The 18,103-nt window shown below is 35.0% G+C and overlaps 1 protein-coding gene across 1 annotated transcript in view; it reads right to left on the reverse strand.

The window, feature by feature from the left end:
• grin2ab (glutamate receptor, ionotropic, N-methyl D-aspartate 2A, b) overlaps window positions 1-18,103 on the reverse strand; it is a 103,203-nt gene that overhangs the window by 12,949 nt on the left and 72,151 nt on the right. The window contains exon 5 of the mRNA XM_073842678.1: window positions 3,107-3,221. Coding sequence (XP_073698779.1) covers window positions 3,107-3,221 — 115 coding nt within the window. The remainder of the gene's footprint in view (window positions 1-3,106; window positions 3,222-18,103) is intronic.

An 18,103-nucleotide genomic window follows, 5' to 3' on the forward strand; every position in this document is an offset into this window, starting at 1 on the left:
CAGAAAAATAAATGTGCTTATTAAGTTTTAAAACGGAAGAGAAAATGCTTCCCATATCTTTTGTTGTTTACGTTAAAGGCTGTCAAATTAAACTTTATGGTGTTTTGCTGCAAATCCATCTGACACTTATAATAATATGACTAATACCAATATTATATTTGGCCTGGTATTTGTTCTGAATGTGTCAGGCTGGTTAATCACAGCTGTTCTGCTGTTTATGCATTAGCAAAATTCTCAGTTTTCCCATTCAGCCTATGTCATGTTAATAATTTCGCACATTGTTTGGCCTGTGCATTTCATGCTAATATTAATCAACGGAATGTTACTTTTGTACAATAAACAATTTTAGCCACAACTTAAAGGATTAGTTCACTTCCAGAACAAAAATTTACAGATAATACTCACCCCTTTGTCATCCAAGATGTTCATGTCGTAAAGTCGTAAAGAAATTACATTTACATTAAATACAGCTTTAAGGGGCTCTAAACGATCCCAGCCAAGGAAGAAGGGTCTTATCTAACAAAATGATCGGTTATTTTCTACAATTTTTACAATTTATACACTGTTTAACCTCAAATGTTCATCCTGTCTAGGTCTACGTTGTGCATGCATACTGTGATCCAGATCAATACAGTTAGGGTAGGTCGAAAAACTCCCATCTCATTTTCTCCTCCAACTTCAAAATTGTCCTACGTCGTTGCAGAAATACTGACCCAGTGTTTACGAAGTAAAAGTGCAAAGAAGATCAAACGCCCTTTACAAAAAAAAAAAAAAAGTTAAAACAGTGATGTAGGACGATTTTGAAGTTGTAGGAGAAAATGAGATTTTCGACCTACTCTAACTGTATTGACCGGAAATACACAGAATACACATACTGCAAAAAATGCTTTTCTTACTTACAAAATACCTAAAAATTCTTAAAACAAGAAGGATTTTCTAGACAAGTAAAAATTATTTTCTTGTTATTTCTTGTTAGTCAAAATTAAGTGCGTTTTTGCTTGAAACAAGCAAAATAATCTGCCAGTGGGGTAAGCAAAAAATATTATTTCAAACCGAAAACAAGATTATTTTTCTTACCCCACTGGCAGATTATTTTGCTTGTTTCTAGCAAAAACGCACTTAATTTTGACTTGTTTTTTTTTTTTTTTTAAACAAGAAAAATAATTTTTACTCGTCTAGAAAATCTTTCCTGATTTAATAATTTTTTAGATATTTTGGCTGGAAACAAGACAAAAATCTAAGTAAGAATGTCTAAGCATGTGCATCGCAGACCTATCACTGCAAAAATGCTTTTCTTACTTAGATTTTTTTGTCTCATTTCCAGCCAAAATATCTTAAAGTTATTTTCTAGACAAGTAAAAATTATTGTCTTGTTTTCAGAAAAAAAAAAACAAGTCAAAATTAAGTGTTTTTTTTTTTTTTTTTGCTTGAAACAAGCAAAATAATCTGCTAAAAGGTTAAAGAAAAAAATCTTATTTCAAACAGAAAACAAGATTATTTTTCTCACCCCATTGGTGGATTATTTTGCTTATTTCAAGCAAAAACGCACTTAATTTTGACTTGTTTTTTTTCTGAAAACAAGAAAATAATTTTTACTCGTCTAGAAAATCCTTCGTGATTTAAGAATTTTTAGATATTTTGGCTGGAAACAAGACAAAAAAATCTAAGTAAGAAAAGCATTTTGTGCAGTGAAAATGAGCATCTGAGGTTAAAAAGTATATAAATTGTGAATTAAAAAAAAACAAACAAAAAAAACGATCGTTTCGCTAGGTAAGTCCATTCCTCTTCAGCTGAGATCATTTAGAGCCCTTTGAAACTGCATTTAAACTGCATTTTGGAAGTTCAAACTCACAGGCACCATAGAAGTCCACCATATAGAGAAAATTCCTGAAATGTTTTCCTTAAAAAACATAATTTCTTTGCAACTGAAGAAAGACATGAACATCTTAAATGACAAAGGGGTGAGTAAATTATTTGCACATTTTTGTTGTGAAAGTGAACTAATCCTTTAATGTCCAAGATAAAATTAGGGTCCTCAAAAAAATGACTTAAAACTGCATGTGTACTAATTAAAAAAAAAAAGCTGTTTAGTAGTTTAGTGGTTTCAGATATCATGGCACACTGCGAGATATTGCTGTTGCTGCTGGAAATGCCATGTCAACTACTCATGTAACTACGTGTCAGATTTACCCCCTGTATTTGCACGGCACTCTGTGCAATAGTTATGCGTTCCGTCAAGTGTGTGTGGTTTTTTGTTGCTGCTCGAAATGTCATGTCAGCTACCCGTGTAACAACATAATGTGTCAAGTTTACCCCACGTATGTGCACTGCACTCTTCATGCAATAGTCATGTTCTGTCAAGTGCGTGTGCTCGTCTATAAGCTCCGATAACACGATCGGCTCACACCCTGTTCTAGCCCCGCTGCAGTGAGAAATGATTAGTGTCACACTATTCACACAATCACTGCAGGGTTTTAATGTGAGTGTGTGTGTCTTCACACACACTGCAGGGCACTGTCAAAACACACAGCATCCAACACACCTCAGAGAAATAACAACTCATTAAAAGAACGCATGAGTGAGCAAACGATTACGAAAACGAGTGTGTGAAGCGCCGAGATAGAATAGGAGAACATGTAAAGCTAATTAGAGAAAGAAAGCAAAGACAGAGAATAGATTACTGTACAAAAAAACCAAGCAAATTATTACTGTTAATAGCCAAAATAGAGAGAGAAATGGAAAAAGGGCAATTGAATTGGATGGAGACACATGTGCACTCTACTCCAATTTCAAGCTGGAAGTAATTTTACAATAGATCAGTTATGAAGCCAATGCCCTAATAAAGGCTATTTTGGCTCTTTATGACTAAGTAAACAATATTTTGAGTCATGTGCATGAAAAAACCCCGGGCTGTGAAATGGGAAGTACAAATGAAATGTTCTTTTTCTCTAATAGCAAAGTCCAGTGTGTTTTCAGTCACAGTCAGAAAAAGGCTTCGAGCTAGTAAACAGAATATTGATTGTTATGGTTCCAGAATCCCCTTACAGGCAAAGCTAATAGAAGAAAATGAAGATTCGGGAAGGATATAAAGATTAAAGGCTCTTACCTTCTCCCATTCCCTCTGCGTGTTCAGAACAATGACAACCAGTTTGGGATTGACTTGATAGCCATCGTCCATGAACGAATGATCTCTACCTCCTAGACTGACTCCCATCATATATCTGCAACACACACAGACACAAAAACCCCAGAACAGTTAAATAATAGCAGAGCTACAAAAAGCTTTTTGGTCTGTCTGTCTATCATATTGTGTTCGGGACCATATTGTGTTTTCATTGACTAAATGTTCTTTCAAACGGTTTGGGGGTGGAATGCAAGTCCTTCAATAAAATATAAGTGAAAAGCTCTAAGATAAACATTATAAATAACGTCTGATTGAACGCCATTAGGTGTCTTATCTATTTTCGCAAGCCATTAAATTGCCTTTGTAATCTTAAATGAGTTTGACGAATCAATCTATCCCAGTTCTGTGTTTTCGTAGCCAAAACCCTAAATTAAATGAGCCAGCAAACACATAAACACCAAGTCTTGCAAATGCATTTAGACCATCAACTAATTCATTTTAAATGAACAAATTATGCATTTTTTTTTTAATCTTTCAATGCATTAAAACTCTAAATTATTTTAAATGTGGAATGTTAGAAGCATTCTGAACAACAACAGCAAGAACAATTTTAAGTATTCTGTTTCCACAATTAAATATTTGGTAGATGCACTGTTTGCTGCAAAGACAAACACTGTTTGGGGTGTGTATGTAAGAGCTTCACACATAATCGACAGGTGTTAATTTGCCCTTTAATTTAATTCTGGCAGATTTTTGGCAGCTTGTTCAGGTTAATAGGATGACACCTATGCTGTATCACGTACTGATGTTGTATGCAAGTTCACCTTTATGTTCTTAAAGGTACAGTTCACCCAAAAATTTACATTATGTAATTTATCATCATTGTTCCGAACCTGTAAGACCTTTGTTTACCTTAAGAACACAAATTAAGATTTTTTTTTTAATGAAATCCAAGAGCTTTTTGACCCTGCATGGACAGCAAGCAACAGACACGCTCAAGTTTCACAAAGATGGTAAGGACATCATTAAAATAGTCCATGTGACATCAGTGGTTCAACCTGAATTTTCTGAAGCTATTAGAATACTTTTTGTGCACAAAGAAAACAAAAATAATGACTTTATTCAACAATTTCTTTTCTTCCATGTCAGTCTGCAATGCGTAGTCACCAAAATTGACTACCAAGATTGTGTTGTTCTCTAGTGAACACACATCGAAGAAGAAATTACTGAATGAAGTTATTTGTGTTTTCTTTGCACTAAAAATGTATTTTCGTAGCTTCATAAAATTGAGGTTGAACCATGTCTCATGGATTATTTTAAAAGGGTCCTATTATGCTCTTTTTCAAAGTCTTTTATTTTGTTTTGGGGGTGTGCTAGAACATGCTCTTATGCTTGGTGGTTCGAAAAATGCATACTTTTCCACATAATTTACATTATCACAATACTTTCTCCCCAGGCTGGCACAAATGGCTCGATTAGTTCCGGGTTTGATGAAGGTCCGCCTTTTGAAAAACGAAATGTGTTGTGAGTTGACTTTGAGATTTGTAACTTTGTAGATGTTTTTTATGCCCAAACATACACACCACACACTGGCTAACATTCAAAAAGCATAATAGGACCCCTTTAATAATGTCCTTACTAGCTTTCTGGGCCTTGAATGTGGTAGTTGTGTTGCTGTCTATGCAGGGTGAAGAAGCTCTCGGATTTCATCAAAAATATCTTAATTTGTCTTTTGAAGATGAACAAAGGTCTTACGGGTTTGGAATGACATGAGGGTAAGTAATTAATGACAGAATTAAAATTTTTGGATGAGCTATCCCTTTAAATCTGATGCTATTTTTGTGATCAATAACTGGCTTTTTTGTTTGTTTCGGAAACAGCTTCTCTTCTATCTTTCAGAATGTTCTTCATCCAATCTGTAGCCATAACCCAATTTACACCAAATTGTTATTCACTCATAAATCTTCTTCTCTGCATGGACTGTTTTCACAGTGCTTCTTGACAGGAGCTTGACAGACCCCAACCCCTTTCAAAGTCTATTTTTTTTTTAATAATTCATCTTTTGTGTTTGATGGAAGAATGAATGTTGCAGGTTTGGAATAACATGAAGGTGAGTAAATAATGCCAGAATTTTCATGTTCGGGTGAACCTTTCCTGAAATGTTCCCGGACACAACAGGGAACATTATCCAAAAACACCTTATTCTAGTTACATCTGACCAAGTTGTTTCCTCCCATATGGCGCTATGATAATGCTTGACTGCTCATTCTTTTGATTATCTTTTACTTTCTTTTCAACCGCTGAACTCTGTAACTCTTTCAAAGTGATCACTGGCTTCTCGTCCAAATCTGCTTGTTTGTGCAGAGAGTAGTGAGGGATGACCTTTTCTCGATGGCGTCTGGGGGGTTTGTGGTAGTTTCCACTTCCTCATAATTGAACCAACACCGCTGGGACATCCAAAGATTTGGACATTGTTTTGTAACCTTTTCCTAAAGCATTTGTTTAACATTATCGCTGACATATTTAGAATGCTCTTTAGTCTTCATATTCACAGCTGTCCTTTAGATTAACAACCTGAATAATTATGCCGTAACCGTGACATTTTTGTTTATGTAGGAAAGGTTATAATGACTCACAGGTATAATCCAATTGTACCTGTTCATATCCTCCTCTAGCATATTTTTTTTTTTTTTTGAAAGTTGTCAACTGATTTTTTTTTTTTTTTATCAATTTTGTGCTGTTTAAAGGATTAGTTCACTTCCAGAATACAAATTTCATGATAATGCCATCCAAAATGTTCATGAAGTATCTTCAGTTGAGATGAAATAAAGGTTTTTGAGGAAAACATTCCAGGATTTTTCTCCATATAGTGGACTTCAATGATGCCCAATAGGTGGAATGTCCAAATTGCAGTTTCAATGCAGCTTCAAAGGGCTCTACACAATCCCAGCCAAGGAATAACAGTCTTATCCAGTGAAACAATCAGTCATTTTCTAAAAAAATTAAAGATTTAAATACTTTTTAACCACAAATGCTCATCTTGCATTAGCTCAACTTTACGCATTACGTAGTCTCATTGGAAAGGTCATGCGTGATGTAGGTGGAAGTACAGACCTAGAGTATACATATATCTGACAATTTTGAAGTTGCCAGAGAAAATGAGATGTTTTCTTATTGAGAGTTTTTCGCCCTACCCTACCTTTTTGAACCGAAGTACACAGACAACGACCGACCAGCCATAACTTTTGTTTTGGGAACATATTTTAAATTACTCTAAATGTATTCAGATTAATTTTATGCACTATTTGGCATGTGTTTTGTAATTTTGTATAAAATTGCAAAGCATTTGTATTTATATTTCCATAATAACATACAAACAAACTTTGTCAGATGATTTCAATTTTATGAAATGTGGTGTGACCATCAAGAAAGTACAATTTTGGGACTTTTATGTTGAAATCCATTCAAAGATGGGACATTGCATCATATACCAATTTGCCAAGGACTCATGGAAGCATCAAGCAGGTTTGTAACTTTTTTAAAATTTAGAAAAATATAAACTTTCTTAATGGCTGGTATGTACTTGCCATATTTGGATATAATGTGGTATGACCTCAAAAAAACAAAACAATGAATACTAAGATATTTCTACAAGTATTTATTTTTATTATAAATTTCATAGTGACCTTTTGTGGGAAGCTAGTTTGTTTTGTTCAGGGGGCAAATTCTGTGCTTGTAAATTTTGACTGAACTCATGTGACCACTGCAGAGTGTTTTCCATTATAGATACATCCCAGATTGGCGTTTTTTTTTTTTTTTTTTTTTTTTTGGCCTTTATATATTCAATTAATGGTTTATATGGTTTATAACAATGTAACCATGAACTCATTAATTTACTGTTTTAGTAAAAACGTCACAGGAACTTCATTGTAATGAAGTAAAAAGATGGTTTGGTTAAAGAATTCAGTCTTTCAAATAGAAAAAGTATGTTCTTTACTCACCCTCACATTGTTCCAAACCCATATAAGGTACTTTCTTCCATGGAAAACAAAAGAAAAGGAAAATTCTTGACATCTGCCCTGAATCTCCTGGAAAACCAATCAGCATCTTTTCAATTAAATGTTGATCCAGTTCACAAAAACAGTCTGACTCAACAGTTCACAGGAGGGGAAGATTACTACTCTACACAAAGCTATCACATGGCTTCAGAAGATTGGGAATAGAGTACACAAGTTGTATGGACGACTAATATCACACTTCTGCAGTGCTCTTGCATCCTTTGAAACTTGAAAGCTTCAGTCACCATTCACTGTAACGGCATGGAAATGAGCGACCAGGCCCGTTATTCAAAATGTCTCCATCTGAATCACACGGAAGACGGTCACACGGTTTTGGCTCGGCATGAGGGTGAGTAAATAAAGCCTGCATTTACATTTTTGGGCGAACTAATCCTCACTTTCGCCAGGCCCCGTTCAAGCACAGACTCCTCTGAATAACAGAAGCTCAATACTGTATCTCTGCCTTCTCCGTGTAACGCACAATGAAGATTAGCTCAGCTGTGCACTACTCAGATGGCACAAACACACACAAACTCTCTTCGGAATTTAATTAAGAAACAGGAACATAACTAGGAAATGGGATTTAGCTTCAGGCAGGAATGAAAAGAACAGGGTCAGAGCTACACCTGCTACTCAAACGCAGCTTCTGTTGTGCGTGTTTGTTTGTAAGTGCGTCTTATTCATATATTAGAGATTTCCACAGCGTAAAAATGAAAATTGATTTTTGTCATAGCTGTCACAGACTTTTTTCTTAAATGAACACATCACTCTGTGCATCTAATCTCGCTGATTGAGAAACACAGAGACGGGGGAGAATATAATATACAAGACACTTCGCAGGGTGACCTTTATTTTCCATAGTCTTCCTGAAATTATCGAAAGCTTAAGACTAATTATGTCAGTTAGAGTTTGCGGTTTATAAAATGTCATTTTAAATGGCTTTCTGTACACAGAGCCTCTTAATGCATGATCTCAATTAACAGTGAAATGTTAGGCGCAGATTAGATGTAGTTAAATGCATATTAGGTGATGATAGTTTCACATGGAGCCACCAATGCTATTAATCTTTCTCTGGTCAGGTCTTTGTTAGTGCTGCGCTAAAGCGTATGATCGCTAACAGGGCTGTCACGATAGCGAAATTCTGGCTCATTGTGACAAATTATTGCAATAGACCATTTTGATCAGATGGAGTATAAGTCATTTCATATTTACATAGAAATTGGAAGCCTTGAATAATATATAAGGCTTTGTAATACAAATATTGCACCTGGGAATAAAATTAAATAAAATTAACCCTCATTTTTTTTTACACAAAGGAAGACCTTTCAATTTCAGTGTATATTTCATGAGAGTCAATCAACATTTTCTTAATTTTGTCATCCCAGAAGAAATAGAGCAGATGGCTTATCTCTTCCATTTTGTTACAAGATTAGTTCACTTTTGAATAAAAAATTCCTGATAATTTACCCCCATGTCATCCAAGATGTTCATGTCTTTTCGTTCTTCAGTCAAAAAACAAATTAAGGTTTTTAAAGAGAAAAATTCCAGAATCTTTCTTCATATACTGAACTTAAAAAAAAAAAAAAAAAAAAATTACAGTTAAAAACCAGCAGCTGTGGTTGGCAGAATTATACTGTAAAAAATATTGTAGCAACATTTGAGGTTTTACGGTTTTAACTTAAATGTATATTTAAATACCGTAATTTTATTAACTGATATAATGTTAATACGCCAATGTATTGAAGTACTGAAATCTGTTTTGTTCCTTTGTAATACACTGATAACCACCAAAAGCAGGTGGGGGTGAGAAAATCACATGATGAACCAAAGCTAATCACAAGCTTTTTTTAAACACTAAAATATATAGAAGATGCACAGTGTTATTCACACAAACACCAAACACCATCATGGTAACACACATGAAACTGAAATAATGCAATAAACATAAATCTAACAACATCAGATGTAACATACAACCCTAATGTACAAAACTGATAAGAAAAAACTAAGAAGAAACATAGTTATTTCAGCAAAAAAAAATGTAACAGGGAAATCTGGGAATGTCAATTTACGGTTATTCACTGTAAATTTTACATTCTTTTTCACTTTCGAAAACGGTATAGCTATTACCGTACATTACATGCAATTTTCAATATAGTTTTTCACAGTATATAGTAGGAGAACCTACCGGTAACCATTTAAGGTTTTTACTGTAGCATTTTTTTACAGTATTTTACCGTTAAATTCAGTAATTTTTTACAGTGTGGGGGTCAACGGGTTGAAGGTCCAAATTACAGTTTCAAAGCAGCTTTAAAGGGCTCTACACTATCCCACCCAAGGAATAAGGATCTTTTCTAGTGAAACAATCAATAATTTTCTAAAAAAAAATACAAATGTATATACTTTTTAACCACACATGCCCGTTTTTTTACGTAGTCCAACTTCAAAATCGTCCGACATCATTGCTTTACCTTTTTTGGTAAACAATGTCGGTACTTCCGCCTACGTCACATGTGCATGATTAAGTAATCCGTGAGGACAAGCTAGTGCGAGATGAGCATTTGTGTTTTTTTTTTTTTTGTTGTTTTAGAAAATGACCAATGGTTTTGCTAGATAAGACCCTTGTTCCTCGGCTGGGATCATGTAGAGCCCATTGAAGCTGCATTGAAACTGCAATTTGGACCTTCAACCTATTGGGTGCCATTGAAGTCTGCTATATGGAGAAAAATCCTGGAATGTTGGAATTTCTTTTCAACTAAAGAAAGACATGAACATCTTGGATGACATAGGGGTTAATAAATTTGTATTCTAAAAGTGAACTAAGCCTTCAAGTAATACTGGAGCACTCTATGTTCACAATGCACGTTAAGCCTTTTAAATTTAAAGCAAACAATGTTTGTGGTTATTGCAAATAAACGTGATCATGCATAGGAATATAAACTAGCTATAGGCCACTATAAATACCCTAGCAACCACATGTTAAAACATATTAGCATGTTTAGTCTATAAATATGTCAGAATGTGGAAAAGGATTTACATTAAGTTAAGTTCTTACATTATTAAGGAGAAATGTTCTTCTGAAAGTAAAACTACTAATTTGTCAGATTATAAGCACAAAAAATGATGAACTATTAACTGAATATCAGAGACCATTAAATGGCATTTCGCTAAGATCGACAATGTAAGTAAACACAGGTTTGTCAGTAATAATACCTGGGCTGACATATCCAATGTAACAAATAAGAACTAGCCCAGCAGTTATTATGTTGTTTTGTGTGCCGAAAGACAATAAATAGGAGGTCAACAACGAGGGAAAGCTACAACATAATACTTCAGAATCGATTTTCAGAGATCCTGCCTTGCCTACAAGCGAGGCAGGTAAACAAGGCCAGAATCAAAGGACAGTAAGCGTGGAGGAAAATGTCTGATGGAAAACAGATTCATGTTCCCATATTACAGGGCTCGCACCGCTAAGGTGTTTAATGTTTAAAAAGTATATCAATCGTTGAAAATACCCCCAGATGAAGTCGACTTAAAAATCTGTACAGTATGTGTGACTACATTAAAACTGAGTGAGGGGGAAAACGCGAAAACCAAACAGCAGCGCTCCAGACGAGCAGATGATAATCGATGCCATTAACAGTTAATGTGTCAGACTGTGAATAATTTGGAGTATAGGAGTTGCCACAACTCTGGCAAAACAAAAGGCAGACACTTTTGCCTTAGGCTGTGAAATCACTCAAGCGCTTAAAACATGAGACTTGTCAGCCTCATGGCAGCGACTTCTGTGTAAAGGTGATAATGTTGCAAGAGGTGCTTATGAAAGGAGCTGCTGTGTTTGCGCTTGAGCAGATACAGCAGGTTTGTGTTGGGCTCACAACAACAGTCAGATAAACACAAACACAGGCAGAACTTACAGAAGTCTCCAACTAACTAAAGTTAACCTTAACAAGTAGGTAGGGCTGGGCGGTATGACGGTATATATCGTTACCGCGGAAAGAAATGTGTACCGTAAAAGATTTTTTTATTCCGTGTATACCGCGAAATGTAAATAAGTGGGCGTGGCCAACTCACGTGCAGCACGTTATAAATAAACACGCACGTTTGTGAATAATGTTTGAGCCTCATTTATTTATATATAAAACACTGCACCACCGGCGGTGGTAAAAATCTGCCACGGTCACAGCCATACAGTTCCTAACCTCCCTAAATACGTGCACTACATGTTGTATTTAAATCTAAATTTAACAATCAACGACAGATGTTTCAGAACAATAAATGTTTTTTTACGCTGAGTATTAATTGTCTCCCGGTCTATGTTCTTGTCTGACACGCTCATTCAGTAAAGATTTAAACTTAACACAGACTGCCAGAATGGACTTTTACGCATAAATGGAAATGCTCGTGTGAATTTGTGATATTTACAGATAATGATATGACAGTAAACTAAAAGTTTTCATGCTGAGGATGCAAACGGATCTCAAAGCGCCTCACAGAGCAAGCCATAACGCTATTAGCTTCAAGTTTAAAATAAGGAATTCTCATGTTTTGGGCAGCTTGGATCATGTAACTATCCTGCAGCATCTCAGTCTGTTTCCTCCACTATTTTTAGATGCATTTTGTCTATAGAAATGCGTCATTCAGTGCTGTAATTTGACGTAATCCTCTGAAGTTGTACGTGCACTGTGGGCGGACCCGATTAATCGATAACGAGAATCGTTGTCGACGAATTTCATTATTGATAATAATCGATTTTATCGATTAGTTGTTGCAGCCCTAATAATATATATATATTATAACTTGGGAATGAGAAACAAAAACAACTTACAAAAATGTTTAAAAATTAAAATAAATTAAGATACACTTCATCACTACTGACAATGATTTTATTTTGTATTTATTGTCAAATAATTTTCAAAAGGTGTTATTTATCTGTGTCTTCACACGATTATGAAGAAATTAAGTTAAATGAAAAAAATCTATCACTGTTAATTTTTACCTATATCCGATTTATTGGTACTGATTAATTGGTAAAAACTATGTTTCTTTATTCCTATATTATTTACTAATATTTTCCAGATCACTGTGATGTTAAAATTCCTCATGAAACAAGTGACCTTAAGAGTCACCATCATACAAACTCATTAGGTCTCATTCACTAATAATTTCGTAAAAAAAAAATGTAATGTAGAAATTTTGATATCATGACATCCCAAGTCCAAGTAGAACAGTAGACGTCCTTTATTTTTAATGGAAAGCCCTTAAAAGGTTAAATGTCAGATATTAAAAAAGTAGACTAAATTGCTATAGACTTTATTGCACAAAAACTAATTAAAACTAATTTATCACATTCAAAAATTCATCATCCTAACAAAAACGGGGACCTTCAGATTATGTAATAATAACGAGAAGTGGTCGACTGATATTACCTTTAGCAGATAGCAATTACTAAAACTGGAAAATATGGCCATTAACACTGAATGAAAACTTTGCACTTAAAGTAACATAATTATGAAGTTTATTAGAAAATTAACTCGGGGTCGATCGATTATCAGGCCGGATGATTTTCGGAGCCAATAAACATTTAAGCATTTTTATGGTTATCCGTATTGGCTATTTTCAAAACCGATTTGCAGATAAAATAATTTCAAAGCATTTAAAAAAAGTTTTTGTCAGAGCCCTTGTTATTCGTAACTTTGACATTAATTTTAATGTTTACACTAGACATATATATTGGTTTAAAATATCGGTAATCTGTCTACTTGAACTGTAACAGTATCAATATTGCAAATTTTCCAGATCAAAATACATACTTTGTTTCCCCTTCTATTGTTGAAATTTTGGTATCATGACAACCCACAGTAGAGGTCTTTTCAGTTGTTTAAATGATTCAGTGAAAGATTCAATGATTCACATATCCATCTTATATTTTATCATGGTAGTAAGCCTATGGGTGAGACTTCTGGTTCATTAGCTTCATTAGCTGTTCTAACAACGAGAATAATACAAACATGCAGTAAATGGTAACTGTTTGCAGTACAGATCGGTGTGCTCATAATTAAGGTAATACAAATATAAATACACATACAAAATAATATGGTAAGACACACCAATTTACAATATCAAGCAGCAAAACAAGCTCTTTTGTTCAGCTAAAAATAGCTGGACGTAGATGAGACCGGAAGCCAGACCCATACGCCACCTACAGAGACTTACTGTGTTTTTTTAAACTGCGGTATACTACTGTATTTGCCGAACACCACCTACAGAGACTTACTGTGTTTTTTTAAACTGCGGTATACTACTGTATTTGCCGAACACCACCTACAGAGACTTACTGTGTTTTTTTAAATTGCTGTATACTACTGTATTTGCCATAACGGCCTCTTTGGCGCCACTCCATTGAGGTTTTTTTTTTCCTCATTTCTTACATTTGGACTGACAGGATTTGCCCTCACTGTGTTTGTGCTCCATGTCAAGAAATAGCGTAAGTGCTTAGAAAACTACTGTATGTCAGAAATATATACTAAGGCATCAGTTTACTGTCCGGCATCCTTTGTGGATAGCATCATTGATTACAATGGGTTCTATACTGTCTTTTGTCGCGTTGCGCTGCTTGTGCCCGAGGACGTGGAACCAGCAAGGCAGCACCGGGGGTTTTCCCCGGAATGGAACACGTGAGTGGAGGAGTTACAGAGAGCATCTGCGCTGTGTATCAATGCAACTTACGAGAGAATAAGACAAGCGAGCAAGGTAAAAATATATGTTTGTATGTCTGTGTGTGTGTGCTTTGTCAGATTTTTGCACAACAGTTTAACCTAGTAACATTTACTCGTCAACATGGCATAAACTTTACCACGGTAAATTGCGCTGTCTTTACACAAAGGCTTATCTTATATTAACACTAAGTTAACTAATGTGAAATTTTGTTCAGGTGTTAGTTCATTAACGTTGGTCAGTAGCCTAGTTAAAGGGATAGTTTACCCAAAAATGAAAATTTGATGTTTATCTGCTTATGTAACGGAGGCCAGCTAGTAGATGCTGTGCAGGTAAACCTCACTCCCCGATCTCAAGAGACGCACTAGCGACAGACGCTAGAGGTTGCAGCCTTTAGCCTCCTTGTTAGTGCATCCGCCTCCCGTGCCCGAGACCCGCTCGGAGCGGGTGCGGTAGGACCCGGGTGTGAGGGGTTACACTTACCCCCAGGACATCCAAGATGTAGGTGACTTTGTTTCTTTAGTAGAACACAAACGAAGATTTTTAACTCAAATCGTTGCAGTCTGTTAGGCATATAATGGCAGTGGATGGGCACAAAACCTTTGAAAGTAAAAAAAAAAAAAAAAAAAACATACATTGATGTCCCAAGAACCGAAACAATCGTTTTTTTTTTTTTTTTTTTTGAGAAACTGAACAGTATTTATATGATTATTTACCTCTGATACACAGTAATGTCCATCTGTCCTGAGCATGAGCTCAGCATCTGGCACGTTACATGTGTACGCGTTCTGGCGTAGTATACGCAAACACCAGAAACGATCTGTCGCGTGTATACGACACTCGTTGTTTACACAGAGCACAGAGATTGTGGGTATAGCGGCTATTCAAAATGGTAATTACTTGCGCTTATCCTGATTATTCAAACCGATTTAAAGCTAAAAGATTATGTTTGCTTGCGCAAACTCATCCGGGACTGTTGACTGTTCACCAATTTCCCCTTCTGGCATTTGCGTATACTACACCAGAGCGCGTACACATGTAACGCGCCGGATGCTGAGCTCGCGCTCAGGACAGATGGACATTGCTGTGTATCAGAGGTAAGTAATGTTATAAATAATGTTCAGTTTCTCACAAAAACCGATCGTTTCGTGTCTTAGGACATCAATGTATCGTCACGAGCCGCAGGGTGTAATTTGGATTTGTCTGTGCATGTTTGTTTTTTTTACTTTCAAAGGTTTGGTGCCCATCCACTGCCATTTTATGCCTAACAGACTGCAACGGTTTGAGTTAAAAAACTTCATTTGTGTTCTACTGAAGAAACAAAGTCACCTACATCTTGGATGCCCTGGGGGTGAGCAGATAACCATCAAATTTTCATTTTTGGGTGAACTATCTCTTTAGGAATACAAAATCATATGTTAGCTAGCTTAAACAAAAGTTTTATGACTAGCTGCCTTTCTAGTTTTAGCATTAGATTTTTTTAATGGAATTTAATATTTACGGCATTTTGTGTGTCTTTAAAGGCAACTTAAATGAAGCATCACAAAGAACAGAAGCAGGCCAATAATTTAATGAGACTGATAATTCATGGTAAGAGAAGAACTTTACTCTGATTTTAAGAGGTTTGTGTATTTCAAATGGGGTTTGTCTTTTACTAATGTGTAATTCCTTCTAAATATTCTTTGTAAGGTTAAATCCAGAGGATATAACATAATGCACTGCTCCAGCATTGGAAGACTGTATTTTTCAGTGTTATACTGTATATGAAATGTTTAAATAAAGAATTTGATATTTTGTAATAACTGTGTTTGTTTGAATTAAATGTAAGTAGTACCTACAAAATTAATTCTAAATAAAAGTTGTAAAATCTAACGAAATCTCTATTCAAATAAACAAACTGCAGTAGTATACTGTAGTACATGAATACAGTACCTTACTGTATAGGTGAAATACAGTTGGTACGGTAAATCTTAATTAAAGTTAGGTTACTGTAAAAACCCTTTGAAATGTCTAACAGTGCAGTGTGATTGACAAACAGTAAAAAGATAAAACAGCTTCACCAATCAATTTAGACAACCAAAACATTTATAATATAAGATCGGATACAATCAGGAACAATAGCACTTACTTGCTTCTATATAAGCTTCTATATCAGTGTATTTTTTACTAACAACATATGACAGTCTGTAATATAGGGACTATTGCTGGCGTTACCGTTCGAGGGCAGCTGTACGTATACATATGCGTTTGACTTAATTAAGACAACACATACAGTACATTTGTCAGAAACGGGGTTTAGCCTCTGGGCAAACAGAAGGACAAAGGCCAGAACTACACCTGCTACTCAGATGTAGTATTTTTGGTTTGTTTCTATATGTATATGTATGACTGCTTAAAGATATACAGCCAACTGTTTTATACTCTCCAACTTTCACTGACATCTTACCACATGTTTTTGATTACAACACCACATCTAATTCTCTTTATGATCATTCTGGGTTATATAATATACTGCTGCTCACACTATACTATATTTGTATACTCTGCTGTAACAAGTATCACAACACATCTATCCATCTTTCTTGGAGGCATTTCGAAGGTTAATTCTAGCTCTGTGGATGGTGGCGTCATACAAAATGTTCCCACACTGAAGAGTCTGCCGTGTCCCAGATACAGACAGCCTTAGCAACGAGGGAGAGATCAAAAGGAACACCTACTCGGAGCAGACGGATACCAACGCTGCAAACAGCTACTGATGGTAACCCATGGCAACTCCTGATAACTGTGCATGCTGAAAAAACAGCCACAGCAAGTGCTTTCGCAATCTAAACTAACAGTAGATTCTGTTTCCGACTACCGTGTGCGATATGGATGTCTTCCTGGCCGATGTAGACATCACAAGGTTGCCCTCGCAGCTCAGAACGGAACTGAAAACCAATCCAATCACTGAGATATATAAGGAATTGGGCAGGAGGAATTAAATGGGATCCAAAATAGCAATCTTTGTGCTTCTTTAAATATCCAGCACCTCTCAAATGGAGCAAGAATATGTGTTGCCTGAAAAAAATCCTTGTTTGTCACTGCTTAGTAAGCTGAGACCCAGAAAAGAAAAATATTTAGAGACCTAAAAGCCAAGAAAAATTATTTAAGCAACAGTAAATAAAGGCTATCTGCAGAGTATTTAAAATCCAATTCAAGACCTTTGCACAAATAAAATCAATACAGTTTGTTCAAATAGAACTAACCCAAAAAATCTCAAAATAAATCATGTATTTTATATATTTTTTTTACTTAATTTAACAGGTTGTGGCACACATTCAATAATCACTTACTGCTCATCAGCAAAACATATTTAGTATATACATACACTGGCACTCAAAAGTTCGGGATCAGTAAGATTTTTAATGTCTCTTATGCTCATCAAAGTTCCATTTATTTGATCAAAAATACAGAAAAAAAAAGTAATATTATGAAATATTATTGCAATTCAAAATAACCGTTCTTTATTTGAATATACTTTAAAATATAATTTATTTCTGAGATGCAAAGCTGAATTTTCATCAGCCATTACTCCAGTCTTCAGTGTCACATGATCCTTCAGAAATCATTCTGATATACTGATTTATTCATTTTATTATCAACGTTGGAAACAGTTGTGCTGCTCAATTTTTAAGCCTGTTTAATTTTTAAACATTTTGGAACCTGTGATGCTTTTTTCAGGATTCTCTGATGAATACAAAGTTTAAAAGATTTTATTCAAATTAGAAATCTTTTCTAACAATATAAGTGTTTGCTATCACTTTTTTATAAATTTAACACATCCTTGCTGAATAAAGAGATAAGAAATAAAGAGGGAGAAAGAAAGAAATCATTTACTGACCCCAAACTTTTGAACAAGGTCTTTTATATTTTAAATAAATGCTGTTCTTTTGAACATTTTATTCATCAAAGAACCCTGAAAAAAGTATCACAGGTTTCAATTTTTTCCAACACTGATAATAAATCAGCATATTAGAATGATATCTGAAGGATCATGTAACTCTGAATACTGGAGTAATGATGCTGAAAATTCAGCTTTGCATTACAGGAATAAATGATATTTTGAAGTATATTAAAATAGAAAACCACTATTTTAAATTGCATTGACATTTAACAATATAATTTTTTTATCAAATAAACGCAGCCCTGATAAGCAGACATGTAT

Source organism: Garra rufa, chromosome 6 (genome assembly GCF_049309525.1).
Source record: "Garra rufa chromosome 6, GarRuf1.0, whole genome shotgun sequence".
Lineage (NCBI taxonomy): Eukaryota > Metazoa > Chordata > Actinopteri > Cypriniformes > Cyprinidae > Garra > Garra rufa.